This window comes from Thermochaetoides thermophila, assembly GCF_000221225.1.
Source record: "Thermochaetoides thermophila DSM 1495 unplaced genomic scaffold scf7180000011822, whole genome shotgun sequence".
NCBI classification, from domain to species: Eukaryota; Fungi; Ascomycota; class Sordariomycetes; order Sordariales; family Chaetomiaceae; genus Thermochaetoides; species Thermochaetoides thermophila.
In genome coordinates, this window is record NW_006383038.1 from 1253478 (window position 1) to 1269762 (window position 16285).

At 52.7% G+C, this 16285-nt stretch overlaps 3 protein-coding genes across 3 annotated transcripts; 1 reads left to right on the forward strand and 2 right to left on the reverse strand.

Moving 5' to 3' along the window:
* Positions 1-5942: 5942 nt before the first annotated feature.
* On the forward strand, positions 5943-7360 carry CTHT_0067880 (uncharacterized protein; the record flags this gene model as incomplete). Its single annotated transcript, XM_006697016.1, has 3 exons — positions 5943-6765; positions 6906-7163; positions 7269-7360. The coding sequence occupies 3 exons, from the start codon at positions 5943-5945 to the stop codon at positions 7358-7360; spliced, it is 1173 nt and encodes a 390-aa protein (XP_006697079.1).
* A 5301-nt stretch (positions 7361-12661) lies between these two features.
* On the reverse strand, positions 12662-14230 carry CTHT_0067890 (uncharacterized protein; the record flags this gene model as incomplete). The annotated part of the gene is made up of 1 exon (XM_006697017.1): positions 12662-14230. One exon carries the CDS (start codon positions 14228-14230, stop codon positions 12662-12664), a length of 1569 nt encoding a protein of 522 aa, XP_006697080.1.
* A 757-nt stretch (positions 14231-14987) lies between these two features.
* CTHT_0067900 (uncharacterized protein) lies at positions 14988-15890 on the reverse strand (the record flags this gene model as incomplete). The annotated part of the gene is made up of 3 exons (XM_006697018.1): positions 14988-15012; positions 15072-15624; positions 15686-15890. 3 exons carry the CDS (start codon positions 15888-15890, stop codon positions 14988-14990), a joined length of 783 nt encoding a protein of 260 aa, XP_006697081.1.
* Between the last annotated feature and the right edge of the window lie 395 nt (positions 15891-16285).

Here is a 16285-nt window from a genome sequence, read left to right on the forward strand (position 1 = left end):
CCATGCTACTTTCCAAAATACATGTCAACAGCCCAGAGGTTAAAAACAACGAGAGCTATGAAACTGCGGTCTCAGCTAAGGGAGATATTGGGCACTGTATATGGTGGTTAAGTGGCGATAAACCAACAGAAGCCCTAGTGTTATGCCCAGACCCATGAGTAGATCTCATCTGAAACTGGTCAAGAAAGCGTAAGTAGTAAACCCCTCCTTCCGGGTATGTGTGCATGCTTGACTTGTCACTGGCCAACATAGCACGCCGTGTTTCATGCTAAACTTCTAGAAAAGTCCCTATAACTCCGAGCCATGGGAGAAATTAATGGGAGAAATTAGTTCAGAACTTCACCTATCCCCTCGGTCTTCTCTTTGGGCAGCCAGGCTGCCCAAGACAACCGTTACAAACGTCGTCAAAAGTGGAGTCCCTGAAACGCGTAGGGCTGGCTGCGCATGCATGCATGGCGCCGCAGTGTGTCATGTGTGGACAACACAGATTAGCCCCAGACGCCTCAGCCTGGATAGAAACAAACAGCGTGTACGTGGCATATGGGGGGCGTAGGTACCCGGAGATAGACAGGGAGCTAGCCCGAGGCGTGCTCTGACGATAACGGCTGGGCAGTCACACAGTCGGCACGTCGGTAGGTACAGGAGATGTCGGTAGGTACATAGGTTAGTAGCAAGGTCACCGAAGATCTGGAGCTCAGATCGACAGCCGCTGAGCAAACATTACAGAACGGGGCTGGCCTACAATGCAACCTTCGTTCTGCAACAAACAAAGCGCAAATAGCTCTTTTCCTTGCGTACAGCTTAGCTGAGCCCTGAGGTCGTTGGGTCAATCATTTCTGTTAGGTCGGCAGCCCTGGCTGGCTAGTTGCGAGGCTCTGCGCAGATCCGGCAGACCGGGCATGTCTTCGAATGACATCATGCCATGGCGCTAGGGCGTGTTGACGGTCAAGGGCTTGGATACTCGACAGGGAAGCTCGGAGGCATGTCCGACGACACGCACACCGACAATGTGGAAAAAAAAAAGGCGATAGCTGCCCAGGCCTGGTACACCGACCGAGCGGCGGAAAGGAATGCTCACCGGCTTGACAAGGCCCCCGGATTCTTGCTCACAATAGGACCAAAGCCGAAACAGCCCGGGTGACTCGAAGAGCCTGTCTGTTCCAGAGTGTCAGGCCGAGTAAGGCCGCGTTCCAAACTTCGAGGAGAAAATCATTGCGTGGGTACGGCTTATGGCGATGATAGCGTTGGTTTGTTAGGTTCTCCGTACCAGGTACCTCTCGATGAAATGGTTGCCGTGCTTCCGGCTAATATCAGGTGTCGCCGTCCCCAAGACACTGCTGCGTTCGCACGATCACGCGCGCCACAATGGGTTTCCAGCAAGCAAGCTCGGCACGCGGGAGAGATAGGTGGTACAGTGACCTTCCAACGGTGACGATGGTAACGGTCGGTACCTTCGATATCGTCGGCAGTGTGGTCCCAGGGTTTCCAGAAGTTTGTCGAGGCCTCGATGGTGATTCGTCAACTTGGCCCTCTTGAACTTGGCGACCCATGACCCTGGCCAGCGCAGCAGCAGAACACGGGCAGGGATCTGTGGCGGTTCAGGCAGCTGGGAAGCGACGCCAACCCCACCACCACCCACGACAAACCCCTGCTCGCAACTCGACGACATGGATCATGGATGTTGAACAACCCTCCTTCATCACCACACATTGAACCAACCAAATGGAGGAAGTACCTGTACCTTTGGGGCCGGTCAACCACATTCCAGTACACACTCAAACGAAGTTCGCAAGAGAAGTTCTTTGGAAGAAAGAAGACTTTTGCGCTCAGACGATGCCCTCCCAGCATTGGAGACCAGCGGTCCTCGGGCCGATGACGACTCAGGAGAAGGCGTTTGCTGGGAAAATTACGGTCCTTTGCAGCCGAGTTGGAAGGACAAGTTCCGGAGGCGCTGATCGCTTTTAATTTGGTCAGTATAAGCTGGGTCCTGCACGCCGCTAGAACTCGCGGGATGGAGCGCTGTTTCGATGTAGGATGTGGGCCTCTTGTCAGCCGCTGGGGGCTCAAGGTTGGATTTGCCTCTATTCTTGTTCCCTTTTCCTGCTTTTCAGGTTGTCCGGCCGATCGTGGCTAACGCCAGGCGAGAAAAAAAAGGATTGTTGGTCAGCTCTCCTTCATTAAATGGTATTTGGTCCTGAAGGAAATGAGTCTGTCGGGACTGAGGAGTTGATCGTCTCGAGCGATACGGTGCTCGATGGGGCGACCAGACGCAAACCAGAGCTCGCAAATTGTGGCCCATTGCCATCGCCATGGACATTTATCTGTAAGCCTCAAGTCTGCTCTGTATCCATTCAGGGCAGAGGAGGGGAGGACAGAGACGGGAACGTCCGCAGCCAGGGCTGCTGCCAGGTTCCGACATTCAGTCCCGCTACGGAGTAAGCCCACACACATCATAACAGCCAGGCAGCCGAGAGAGGGGAAGACTTCACACCACTGCCATTCCCATCCCCGTTGCCGTTTTGGGGACCATTGCCGGCCCCGCGGGATCGAACAGATGAAGCTGGAAAGCAGCGTTTGCAATGCTATGGACCACCCGAAAGACGGCCAATGGTTGGACGGGGAGCAGTTCGCAGCACCTCAAACGCCATTTGCATGCGGGCTGCGAATGCCACGGCCATGCCAGGTAGGGTTCGAGCCAACTTCTAGCAGGTCGTCCAGCCCGGTCCCAAGCGTTTCCGGTGTTTCCCTGAGCCTCGCGAGCGTTTGTTTGAAGCTTTCCGATGCCCAGGTGCCCAGACGTGTGGCAACGGCACCCCACTGATTGAAACCTTGCCATGCCATATGTCCATATGTGCCAGTGCATTGGGTCCATGCCCCCTGCCCTATGCGTGAGGGTTTTTAAGCTTTAGTTGCGCTTGCAGCTCCAAACACCGAACCTCTTTCTATGAGTGATGGACCGAGACCCCCTTGTCCGCCTAAGGTTTTCCTCGACTTACGTTTGGTGAGTGACGATTTTGACGGCCCGTCCACCACTGGCGAACGCAGATTACAGTTCTGAGTCGAGTCGAAATCGAAAACCCTGCCTCCTGGCCAAGCTCGATCTATCGTGTGGGCTGTTGGTCAGACAGATTGATTATACCTAGTGGGAGCTTCCCCAGAAAACTAGCCTCCGTCTACAACTCTTAATTTATTACGAACCCTTCTCGAACCGGCCACTTGCAAACAAGCCCCAACACCCTCGACCAAACCAGAAGACCCAATCGCCCGGCACTGCAAGCAACCGTGCTCTCCCGCTCCAGCATTTGAGATTGGCACTGAGACACTTGAACAAGCCTTAGCTCAGCAAGTGAGGAGAGCGAACAGAAACAAAGACACACAGGAGCCCAGAGACACAACAGCTCAGGCTTGCTTGCGAGGACGACAGAGCTGGGTAAGGAGCTAGTGGCTGTAGCCAAAGCGGCTGTCTCTCTGTCTTGGTTTGGTCATCCCGGCTCTGGTAGCAGTGGCATACGCCACAGGTCTTGGGGTCAATCCAGCGTCTACTGTTGGTTTGAGCCATTGAGCCGAGCAGTGATTCGGTGGCATCCCCAGCAAAGGATACACTAAAATTCTAGAGACGGACAGAGTACCCGAGCCATAGCCCCAGCTGCAGAGCTAGCTGCAGAGCGTGTCTTGAAAGCCACGCCCCAATCCGCGACACTGTCAGCAGACGGGCTTTGAAGACACATGGCGCTTTCTCTCGTTTCTCTGCGTTCGTTTAGCAGGCTCAGCTTCCCACATCGTTGTTTCTAAACTGGTGATGCACCTCAAACACCCGGCATTGCAGTAGACAGATTGGTCGATCGGCTGCCAGCCATCGCGTGTTCAAATTTCACTCATTGCTCACCCACTCACTCACCCACGCTCCAGCTTTCCAGCTCCTCAGTCTCTCCAGTGTCCAGCGTGCGCCCGGCTGTCCCGGCTCCGACAGGAGACGGTCTTAAAAACGCTCCGCATCGCACAGATCCGAGCTCTCAGCTCAGATCATCTTTGGCTGGCCTCCCTGCTGCAAATCCCGCCGGGGCTCTGGGGCGTGGAGCATCTTCTCGAGTGGGCGTTGCTGTAGATCTCTAGACTCCAGGGCTCTGCTTGGGTCCAAAATATCTTTCTTGGTAGGACCCGTTCTCTGGACGACATCTCTCATGCATCTCAGCCTCAGCAGCCGATTCTCCCGTCAGAGGTAGCAGGTACGTAACCCAGTGAGCTAAAATGGCTGCCTGTGTGGAGCTACTTCCAAGCAGCATCCCTCGGGACACCCCCCCCCTCCCAAAAGGACTAATGAGATGGGCTGTGTGGGCTCTCCCATTGGTAATATACAACGACAGACAGCAGTGTAAACTTCTCTCGCATTCCGCGATCCTGACCATGCTTCTGCATTACAGTTCCATCGCAGCGTTTATCTGAGAAAGACCGCAGCTCACCTACTGATCCTCTTTCAGTATTCCGACCTGAGCCTGGGATTGCAGTGGTGCTGGCCGGCCAGAGCCCATCAGTATCACGCTCGCGCCCATTCCATCGTCCTGTTATCAGAATCATATAGCCGGCTAGCCACTTGGCTGGGTCATCTCCAAAACTCCAAACCTCAGCTCTGTACTGCCGGTCAGTCAGTCCATCTTCGCCTGCTTAGACTCGTGTTGCTGAACGGCACGTCAAAAGCAATCGATCAATCGCTCACTGTCCCATAATATCTTTTCGGGGTCTGTCTTGGGCATCTGAAGTCTAAAAGTTAGATCTGGTGGTCGAGTGGTCTCTGTGCACCGTTAAGACGACGGTCCCCTGTCTTCGTTGCGCCGGCCGGACCAAAAACTCTTCCTGTCGTCAATCCCAGCTCAGAACACAGACAAACGGGCGCTCTCGTCTGTTGTTTGCTGCTCTCTTCCAGAAGGAACCGCAGAAAACCGTGGCTGAGTGTCTGCAGTCATCAGTGACGCAGCGGCAGAGGTCTGGCACCGAACTGTACGGGGCCACCGAGCCCAAGTCTGCGTGGTCGCCTTCCAGGTTCTTACTCCGAGACCTTCATGACCTTCATGAGGGCGCTTTGTCCGTCCAGCACTCCAGCAGCACTACTCCAGCCCGGCTTAAGACTCTCGGGGTCCCTTCCTTGCGCGCTACATCAGGTATTAGATCTGGGATCTTCCTGGCCCTGACTCTTTTGCCGTTGAAGCGAGTCGTTTTCCCGGGCTTCTGCACACAACCCTAATCTGCAACCGCCCAAGTCAAGGCTCTTCTTTGTATTTGTGGAAGATTCTCCATCCCCACTTTGCGAGGAACGGAATCCTGATCCAGATCCCTCGAGCGCTCGAAAGCCAACAACGAGCAACCGCAGGGCACTTCTCAATTAACTCGCGCGCGCCTGAGAGCTAGATCGATCCATCGCGTCTTTACTACTCCTTTTTTTTGTTGTTAATAACTGTTCGCTGCGAAGAGCCAACAATCAGGTTGCCCGTTTGTTGGAAATCCTGGCAACTTCTCGAGCGCGCTCTTAACTATCGAACAGAATCTGCATTGGGTTGAAGTATCGACTGCCCGTTGGCCGTGGCAGTCGACGAAAACGACTTCCTCGCATCAAGACGCGACTCAATAATCGTCGACCAAAACATATAGTCTAAGCCGGTGCCACCCTATTGTTATTATCCCAGCGCCACGATCCCGGGATTCTTGCTCAGGTGGTCCCCAGAACTTGGGTGGCGAACTCGATTGCGATTCGACGCGCGCCCCAGCCGACATCGCCCTCCAGTTGTTTCTTCTGCCTCCCATCCCGCTCGTAAATATCAAAAAAAAATCGCCGACGAAGCCGATCTTTTGCATCACAGGTTACTTCACGGAGAAACTGAAGTGAATAGGGCGCATTCGGTTCAGAGAGGTTGAATTACGCTTTGGCGAGAGTCAAGAACTTGTAGGGGATGGACGACAACAGGGGCCAGAGGAGGCAGAATGAACCGCCTATCTATTCCGCTTCGAGCTCACGACACCACCAATCGCTGCATGACCGATCACAACCACGACAGCCTTTCCCAGGCGCCGCGGAGGATAGGTTCAGGCCCGCGCCGCTCCAAACATCAGCTTCCGGGGCGGCGCGGGGAATGGGGGGCTCGAGTTACAGCGGATACTACCAGGACACTTCGGCGACAGGTTTCCCGACGACGGCCATGCCGCAAGGGGCCATGAGCTATCACCACTCAGCTGCCGACTACGGACAGCCGGACTCGCGACAAACCCAGAGCTTCGGAGGAACTTACACACCAGCCATGATGTACAACGTGCAGCAGACGGGCGGGCCACAGAGCGCGGCCGTGTACGATGCTAGCCAACAGTTTCCCTCGCGGCAGGCTGCAGGACTGCCGATGATGACGACGGATGTCACGGCCCCTTACTTCTCGAGCGAGCCAGCCAATCCCACCGCGGCTACCTCCGCCTTGCAGGCCCAGACCGCGTCGTCCAGCACGCCTCAGGTATATCAGCAGCCCGGCTTGCATGCCGGCTATTCCACCGGCAGCATGGCCGCCATTGGAGGCATGACCACCCAGACTACTGCCGCAGGCGACGTCAGAATGGAGGAGGAGTACCATCATGCCCAGTCAGCTGGGGGGTTGGATGAGGCCTACGCTCAGTACCAGACTGCGCTGAAAGAAGTTTTTACAAACATAAAAAACGGCATCCTAGCGACGGCGAGCGAATCGCTGCTCAACGTCTCGGACTGGCTGCTGTCTCATGTCGTTGAGCTAGGTACGGTGAAGCCCTGATGATATATTTGATTTGGTTGTGGTTTTACGAGTCCTTCAATTTTGAAAATTGGGCCCCAACTGGCCCTCCTGCAAGCCGAGCTCTTTTGCTGACCTATGGATTTGTAATATCACTATATATAGGCCTCACCTCTGACGACCAGAATCTCCACGGAGAACGGATCAAGTTGTGGAACGACTTCAACCATGCGTGGCTGGCGATGTTCCAACGTCAAAAGGAAATGTTGCAGGCGGAGCAGCCACCGCCGCGGCCCCAGACTATGATTTCGCAGGAAGGATTGATTAAGATGGGCAAAGAGCTCGTGAGGCTCTGCGATAGTATCGAGCGGCACGGCCTGGTCGATTACCAGTATGGTGTTTGGGAGGAGCAAATCATTGACAGTGAGTCCCTTTTCCTCCCCAGGTTTGAATTTTTTTTTGTTTGTGTGTGTGTGTGTGTGTGTTTGAAAATGGATTTTGGATTTGCTAATGATTGCGTCTCGACAGTCCTGGACGAGTGTCTTACTCTTTACGAGGCCCAACAATCCAACACTTCTGGAGGTGGGGGCGATGGTGCCTCTAGCTCTCGCCGTCGTTGAAGAAAGAGAGATCAAAAATGAAGAAAGATGTCTCTCAACTGTGAAATGGTCAGCTTTGTTCAGCCCTCGGTGACGCAAAAAAAAACAATTTTTACATCATACCTTGGTCCTATCAACTGAGCGCTAAAAAGGGGGGGAGCCAATTCGGTCCTCTTGCGTTCGTATGTTACGGGTTTGGAGCATTTCCCAATGTATCACCAGCCAAGTCTTACGCTCGCATTCCCGAACTACTTACGCTTACTAGTACTATACTGTTCCCTACCTTTTTTTTTTATGATGCAACAAAGTTTACACTCACACAAAGTTTTATCATCTCCGTTTTTTCTCGGAGTTTGGAAGTAAGGCAGGCAGGATGGACGGATGAACGGGATAGAAAGACGGTTGGTTAGATGGTTGGATGATATCTCCGCTGCCCGCTTATCTTTCTTCGGGAGAGAAGGGCTGCCCCTACCTACCTACTACGGACTGCTACTTAACATACCTAGTCTGGGTGCAGTGGGCGTTTTTGGGTGGTTGGGGGCGTGTAAGAGAAATACCATGTACATCATATTACACTCTCACGTGTTGTCGTCGTCGGGGATGTTTCTTTTTTTAAACGATATGGGATACTGACGTTTTTAATATTTCCCTTTTCCTCTTCCTTCTCTGTTTTCTCTTGACTGACTGTTTTTTTTTCTTTCCCCTCGACTGCCAACAATGTGTGGCTGGCTGGGTGACACTGATTGAACAAAAGGGACGATAATACAATACAGGAGGGAAGTTACTCTTGTTTGTGTCTTGTCCAACCGGCAGACAGACAGGCCGTTAGATCCGGTTGCTCTTCACCTTTGTTGGGCAGGAATTCTCGGAACCTGACCCAAGTCTCGGAGATTGCTCGACCAACACCGTCGAGCTAGTCTACGAGTACAAGCGCACAGTTGACAGTTAAAACTTGTCCCCGGTCGCAACGCTTATCGAAAATTCGGATGTCGCGAGCGGGAGAGAGGAATCTGGGGGGAAGAGAGAAGAGGCTAGAAGATTAGAGAAGAGCTTAGGGAAATTTGATTGATACCCACAGGGCACGGCATGGCACCATGGTATGGTTGGTGTATATGGTTCGGCGCCCTGGTGGTGGTCAAATAACCTGGGGATTCACCGCTGATTGGATCGTGGCAGCAGGCGCATGGCGGTTATGGTGAGATTCGTTGGGTGGCTCCTATCGTCTTGAACAACCTAGCCTTTCGGTTTGGCGGGGCAGACATTGACTGACTTACGGTGAAGCCTGATGACAAGCATGGAAAAAAAAGGAGGGGTTCGGGGTATGATAGTTTTCCTCTCGGAGAGACCATGCTGACCTACCTAGAGGTTAGCGGAAATGAGAGGCGGTGTTGTTTGGTTGCACACCTATGAGAGCAACCGAGCAAAAGGTAGCCGGTACATGACCGTGGTTTAAATCGTGCTACTCTACCATGACAAAAGATAGATTGGGACTTGGACTGTTCGGGGGCGGGGCTCGGCTACACAGCATGAATGGTGGTTGGATGTGGCTAGACTCGAAAGATAATCTACTAGTACAAAAAAGAAGTGAAAAGGTCCAAAAGAAAAAAACAAGAGAGGTGTCGTGTTATCGGGAAATTGAGAAGTTGTACAGATTCCACATGCATACATACCTACTTGTTTACTCGTCCCCTTCTGATTGATTCACCGTGATCGGGGAAGGTGTGGCGATTCCTGAATCCCAGCGCAGCTGAAAAGTAAACAAGCCCCCTAGCTTACGATTTACCCCGCCAAAATTTCACCGAGCCCCTCCTCCAATCCAGGCATCTGCGCAGAGTCAACCGATCACCTATCGGACTCAACCAACCGCTTGATTTTCAACCAATCCCTCGGTATAGCATGCCCGTCCGCTTCCAAACCTACGGGTTCCTTGATTTCACTGGTACCGAGAAGGAGGGGCAAAGTTCGTTTGTGTGATGATACTACCTGACCTTAGCTCACCTTTACCGAGGGGGAGGGGGAGGGGCAGTCGTCCAACTCACCAATGAGAGCTCGAGATCTAAAATCTGCACGCTCGTGTGGAACTCAACTTTTTTTCTTGCGGAGAGAACTTGCGATCCTGCCCTGCTTGTCCACACTGCTGGGACGGAGCTAATCTTGGTTTTTTTTTCGGAGTCATTGCGATGGTTGAGCCATTTTTGAGTTGTTACGGGAGCCAATGGGAAGGCAGAGTTTGGTTGTCGGGATTCCGTTTTGGTCAAGGGGAGTTTGTTGGCTTCCGGTAGGCTAGATGCTTGAGTGGATGGAGATTGTGACGATGGGGAAGTGTCGGTGTGGAAAAGAGCTGGAGGCAATTTTGTTGCTCGGTAAGTAGATTGGATGACGTCGTGATGGGGGAGGATCGGAGCGAGATCGCGGGGCGTTCACTCTGACAAAAAGATCTGAAGAATCGGCAGCCCTAGTCTTGAGTTCTCAGCTTTGTGTAAGTGGGCATTCATAGGAGCCATGTACCGCTACCTATGGTGGGCAGTCACAGCCTCTAGCCAATATCGTTCAATATACCCTTTACTGCACCCTAAGTCTTCGAGGGCAGTCGTCCTGCCGAACTCAATAATGTGAAATGGGAGCAGAAGTTACACCTATTTGGAGTACATGCAAGGTAAAACCTAGCTACTAGTAAATACTCCCTCGACCAGACCGGTTACATCAACCGTTGTGATACCTTCCCGCTTTGGATCCTTGCAAGTGAACCGCGTTACTGTCTCGCAAGATCTGTGCTACCTGAGTGGCGACAAAACATTGGAGGGAGCTATGCCGATAGCCAATCGTGCTGATCTATCGATACTAATCAGGTGACTTCGGCCGTGTGGTCCATTATGCTGAGGTAAAATATTTAAATTAAATTCTTCAGCCAGTCGCTTGTTCATCTGCGAACGTTGTTGTTGAGTTGGTCTGTTTCTATAGTAGGTTGTATGTGTCGGTTCCATCATGCCCACGTTTTGAAACTCAAAGTCGATTCTATGATTAGTTTTATGTTATGATCGAGAGAACAGGATCTATGGTAATAGCTCAGCCCTTTGTTCGATATTGTCAACAAGAGGATATATCTACCCCTGAAATCCCCCACGACATCCACGTACCTCACATCCCCGCTCAACAGAATTCGAAGCAAATACACGGGCCCTTGCACACCCCAGCATACGGCCTCCAAGCCCCGGTCTCAGACTCGCATCCTGTTCTCACTCCCTTTTGTGTCACTGTCACACAACAGCGGCCAGCCAACCGCGACCGTCGGGGGCTCATGGTTACATATTGCATGTCTCGGGCGGGTTACCCGAAAGGTGCAAGAGACATTGGCTGAGTCGAGAGAAGCCATGGCTTGGTGATGATAACGTGGGCAGTTGTGTAGTTGTGACCAGTTGAGGAGGGATGGATTGAATCCATGACTTGAGTTGCGTCCTTCAACGGTGTTCGGATACCAGTCCGGTGTCTTCTCTTGTATACCACAAACCGTAATGTATGAGGACAACTTCGAAGTTGGAGGTAACGACAGTAACAGTGAATCATGCATAGCAACTCGGAGAAGTTGGGAATGTCTCAGCGAGGAGACTTCGGCGTCTACGAACTGCAAGCGGCGAGGGTAAAATTAGTCAGACTCGGGCCCTGGCAGCTCGTAACTCGGGTCGAGGTGACAGTGCATTTCGGTCCGTTCCTGGATGTGGTCTTACAGGAGGGTTGCAAGTTGTGGATCTCGCGTTCGCTAATTATCAGTGAGTGTAGTAAAATAAATTGGTAGACTGGTAGACTTTTAATGCGGCCGATAAGAAGGAAAGTTTGGGATGCCAGGAACTATGACAGCCTAGGATTCTCTTTCTTGGAAACGCAAAAAGCTGTGAAAGTTGATTGAATTTCACTAGAAACTTATAAGCTTGTGTGGAATTTTTGGATCTTGGGGAGACAATACTCTGCTTCTAGGACTCGGAGTAACTGAGGAGGTAGGTAGATGGAGTATCATTCACAGACCAATCCCCTAGATAGATGTTTCCATGCAAGATGCATATTAGAAACCTTAGAAGCACTGATCTCAAGATTGCTTGTGTTAACAAATTCCCTATTTCGGCCTGTGAGGAGCTGTATCAAGCTTCATCTTTGGGACCTGCGAGAAGTCCCTTGACGCTTAGTCAGACAAGTTTCAACCTCAGAGATGTGTCCCATTCGTATATTTCGAAGACTGGCCGTCTTCTAGAACTGTCACGAGCCAGAGTTAGCCTCGTCATACCCTGGAATAAGGGTCTATCTAGCATAGGGTTAGGACTAGCACTAGTGTAGGTGTCCAAAGTGAAGCCGCCCGCGATCCTGATGAAAACCCAGAGCCGATACGTCTCCTCAAACTTGGAACTCTGGGATTCTAAAGTGAAGCTGATCAATCACAAAAGCGTTTTACAGTCAGAATACGAGATCTCCCATGTTCAAACCCTCAATCGTTGCCGGAATTCTCGGCATAGTGCCGTGAAGCAAACATCCACTTTGTTTACATCATCTCCACTATCGTCGACCAGGGGTCGCTTTAGGCTAGGGTTAGGTCTCCATCATAGCGACAGGGCCCAAGACATAGGTCAAGAAGTTCGAGGAGTTATATTTGCCGGTGGACTTATTGTACTTATATCTTCTGGGGACCGAATGAGCCGCGGGTAGGATGTCTCACAGCAGCTAGAATACCCCTGACGAACATGTATCCCTGGTGATAAGAAGAGGTGATAATAAGATATCTAAAGAGGTTGAAAGCGATGGAACTACGTTGCTGTAAGCCTGAACTACACGAATGGTGCGCAGCAGATCTCTAAAGGAGTGCAAGCGCCATGATCTAAAAAGAGCACAGTGAACATGCATCCATCTCGACGCAGCAAACCGTTCCAGCGATGACAGTCACATAGTATGAAGCTTCTGCAGATGTGAAATAAGGTATTACACGCCATTATACAGCTCGTTATACAAGCTAATATAGCCGAGCGGGCATATCCGTCGCCCCAAGTGGTATCAGCATGACCTATATGTACAAGTCTATACAAAAGTAGATCCGGCAAACGCATTCCCACGCGACTAGCTGGGGGAGCTCACATGCACGGAGATACAGATCTATACATCAGTCATACTCGTCATCAAGTATCCAAAACCGTCAAGCCGACCATGCTCAGCAGCACCTGAATACAGGATCCTTTGGATCCATGTGAGGGACATTACCCTCGTTCATCATCACCAGCAACTCATGCATGTCGTGACCGTTCGACATGCCAATCTAAAAAAAAAAAAAGAGCCGACCACTCATTAGTCTTGCGCTTGCTCCTGCTCCTGCTGAGCAACTTCACCCGATTCGCTGCCCGCCCTCTTGCGTTTCCTCTTCTTCCGTTTCTTCTTCTCCTCCGTCTGCTTTTCGGGTAGCGCAAAAGGATTAACCCTCATATAAGCACTGACATCTGCCTGGTACCTCAATGTCTCAAGATACTGCTCGACACACTCGAGCACCCGCGGCTGTTCGTTCTGCTCGCCCGTGTACTCAGGCACGATGATGGCGTTGTACGGCTCGGCGCGCGCCTTCTCCGGCGTGTCGTCGATGAGGATTGTGTTGGACTGGTCCCAGCCGTGCTCGCCCTCTGCGCCAGCCGGGTAGGACTGGGCGACACGAGGGTCAGCCCACAGTTTCGTCAGCCGCTTGTAGCACATGGTGCGCTTCTTGAAGTCAGAGGGCGACAGGCCAAACTTGGTGCGGCCCCAAATGGCGACAACGCGCGAAAGGAGGTCGGGTGAAAGCAGCTTCTGGCAGATGATGCGAACATTTTCGTCGCGTGTCGAGGACCAGATGACGACCCGATACTTCTCGATGCACTTTCGGATGAATTGGCTCGCGAGAGGCCGGGTCTGGTACTTCGTAGGCTTGTGCTTGTCCGGCCGGTAGAGAAGGGTGCCGTTGAGGTCGATGACGATGAGGAGAGGGCGTGGTTCCTCAACGGCGACGGGCTCCTGCGACGCACGCTTCAGGTAGGAGGGGGTAGGGTTGGGCACGCCACCTGACTCCTTTGACGGGGTATTGATGGGATCGGGATGACGGCCGTCTTTCTTCATCATCCTAGGCGATCTGGGCGACGGCAACGCTTCGGGGGACTTTTCTTGTTTTAGAGCAGGTGAATTGTTCTGGAGCTGTGAGGAGTGTTCGCCCACAATCGGAGCAGGTGTATTTTGGGACTGTGGAAAATTTCTCCAGAGATTCCCAGCGGTTGGCGTAGGCACTTGGGGTTGTGGCATGGTGGGATAAGCCCTTGCCTGTTGGTAGGCAGGCATGGTCGCAAAGAAGGGACCAAAGGATCCATTGGCCATAGGCCAGGGGAACTGGCCGATCTGCCGGAAATATTGGCCCAGATGCCTGGTATATTGCCCCATATCCCCGATATACTGACCCATTTGCGCGAAGTAGGGTTGATAAGGAACAAATTGGTATGGAGCAAACTGGCAAGGAGCGAAGGCCGGAAAAGGTTGAGCCACAGGAGGGGTAAAAGCGGAGGTACTCTGGGCAGGAGGATTGGCAGGCCGCGACTCATAGCCATCGTCGCGTATCGGCACATCTACCAGCGGTGATCTATAGACGTCGTCCTTCTCGGGGGGGATAACCGCTGGCGGCTCGTAGTCGTCATCGTCATCGTTCTGGATCAGCTGCGCTGGTTGCCCTGACCTATTCGAGACCGTCTGGACTTGAGCTGGAGTTCGACCAGGTGACGGAGTAGATCGAGAGTTAGTCGATGAGCTACAGTCCATGGCCGAAGATTGAACAGAAGCCGGCGTATCAGGCTCGCCAGACCGCTTGGGAGGGGGTGTCCCGTCCCCGAGCTGTCCGTTGTCCATGGTTACCGACTTGGGGCGCAAGGTATGATAAGCGGTATGAGTGAGATGGCCCAGTGAGAAAGAGAGAGAAAATGATCGGCTGTTTGCGATCCTCACTAGTTTATTTAGGCGCGCCAGGTTTGGAAATATGGGAGCAAAAGAATGAGCGCCTGAGGATCGCGATCGCAATGTGAGGTCAAATATGTCGGTTTGGTTTGGGTTTAGACTTGAGTAGAGGTTGTGAAACGCGTGCGCAGAGTGAAAGGGAAGAACGCGAATCGCAGTCTCAGGGTTTGGTCGCGACAGGTGACACTGCTGCGCGCCTGTCTGATTTTTGCCCAAGAAATTTCCTAGGCTGCTCTGGCGCCAATTGAAGAGGCGCGCAGATGAGAGAATGGAGGCAGACGGCTGCCGGTGTCTCATGGTCAACCAACACCGGCAGTCGCCCACGCTGCTGCTGCTTTCATCGAAGGAGTGAGGAGTTCCTCTTGTTCCCGGAGCGGCAAAAAGCCGTTTTCACTCCACAACGTTTGATCGGACAAGGGGCTGAAAATTACGTCGATGACCCGATCTCACGTTCAACCCTAACCCGTAAATACTACAATTACAGAATTAAACTGTGTTGGTATCGTATGCAACAACGAACATCAACCAAACTTGAACCCAGACGACATGACATCAAGTTTTAGTAGATAGCATTTGACGCCCTCAATATTGAATAACAGAAAACAAGATGAAGCATATAGGTAGTGTGTTGCGTGTTGTACATCATTCAGCTTCATGGCTTGGCATAGAACCAATATCTATCACCCCTTGTTAGCATCCTCCAATACCCGTGGTTCACAATGAGGAGGGCACTTACTGTGTAGCATACTCAACCTGAAATTCCCTCCCAATCGGCATCCCGCTACACGTCTGCGGCGCACTCCCGCCAACAGTCTCAATCCTATAGACTTCTTGTAACCCGCCCGTCGACTCCTTTGCAACTAGCTTCAGCCACGGCACAGCGGGCTCACCACCAAGCCCCTTAGCCGCCGTCTCGGGCGCCTGCGCGCTCGTATTTTTAGCGCCCACAATCCCTCCCATCTTCCACAGCGGCGAGACGTCCAGATCGAACCACGGCGCGCCGTCCTTCGTGAAGAAGTGTACGCCGCTGACAGCCAGGTTGGACGGGGCCAGGCGCTGGGTCTCGAGGGATTGGTGGAGGGGGAATTGGAGGGCTGCGTGGCCGAGGAGGGAAGCGAGTTCCGGGGAGGTTGCGACGGTGCAAGAGGCGTTGAAGAGGGTTGCTACCGCGCCGGTTTGTCTGGGTTTTTCGGCACCGGGGTCGCAGGTGTAGTTTTGTGTGCCACGGCCGATGGCGATGTGCTTGAGGACGAGGCCTGGGGAGGGGGGTGGTAGGCTGGACCGGGCGTCTAGGGGGGGGGGGGTTAGTCATGCTGTTGGGAAGTTGGATCTGGTCAGGGGCCGGCTTACACTCTGGGAGGGAAACTTGAGAGAGGTCGCACGCTGGTGGCGCGGCCAGCTTCTTGCTTTCTTGGACCTTAGTCGCCAGCAGGTTGAAGTAGTCGGAGATGGCCCGGATGTTGTTAGGGATGGTGTCCAGCACATTGATGCGTGGAAAGGGAGGGGCCGCCCAGGCGCAAGTGGCTAGCGTCGACGCGACGAGAGAGAATCGCATGGTTGTTGTGGCCAAGAATATGTTGACGTGTACTGAGGATGAAGTAGGGGTCGTCAAGCGCAAGTTGTATAATATTGGGGAGAGGTATTGAAGGAAAATCCAGGAGATTTGAGGTTGAGGAATAAATCAAAGGAAACAGCAGGCCAATCCAAGATGAATCCGGATTTTCGGCCGAATAGTAGATATTATTATGTGAATAGGCGTTGAACAGTAGACAGTGAGTATCGCGAACATACTGCGCCCACGAGGGAGGATAGCCTCGTATAATTATACTCTAGAATGACTGCAGGACAAGCTTCCTCAGGGGCTGCTCCTTTGTGGCGGCAACGCAACATGGGCCACGGCAGCCAGCCGCCGTGGCAGCTCGCCTGCGCACATGGACAAGGTAACACTAA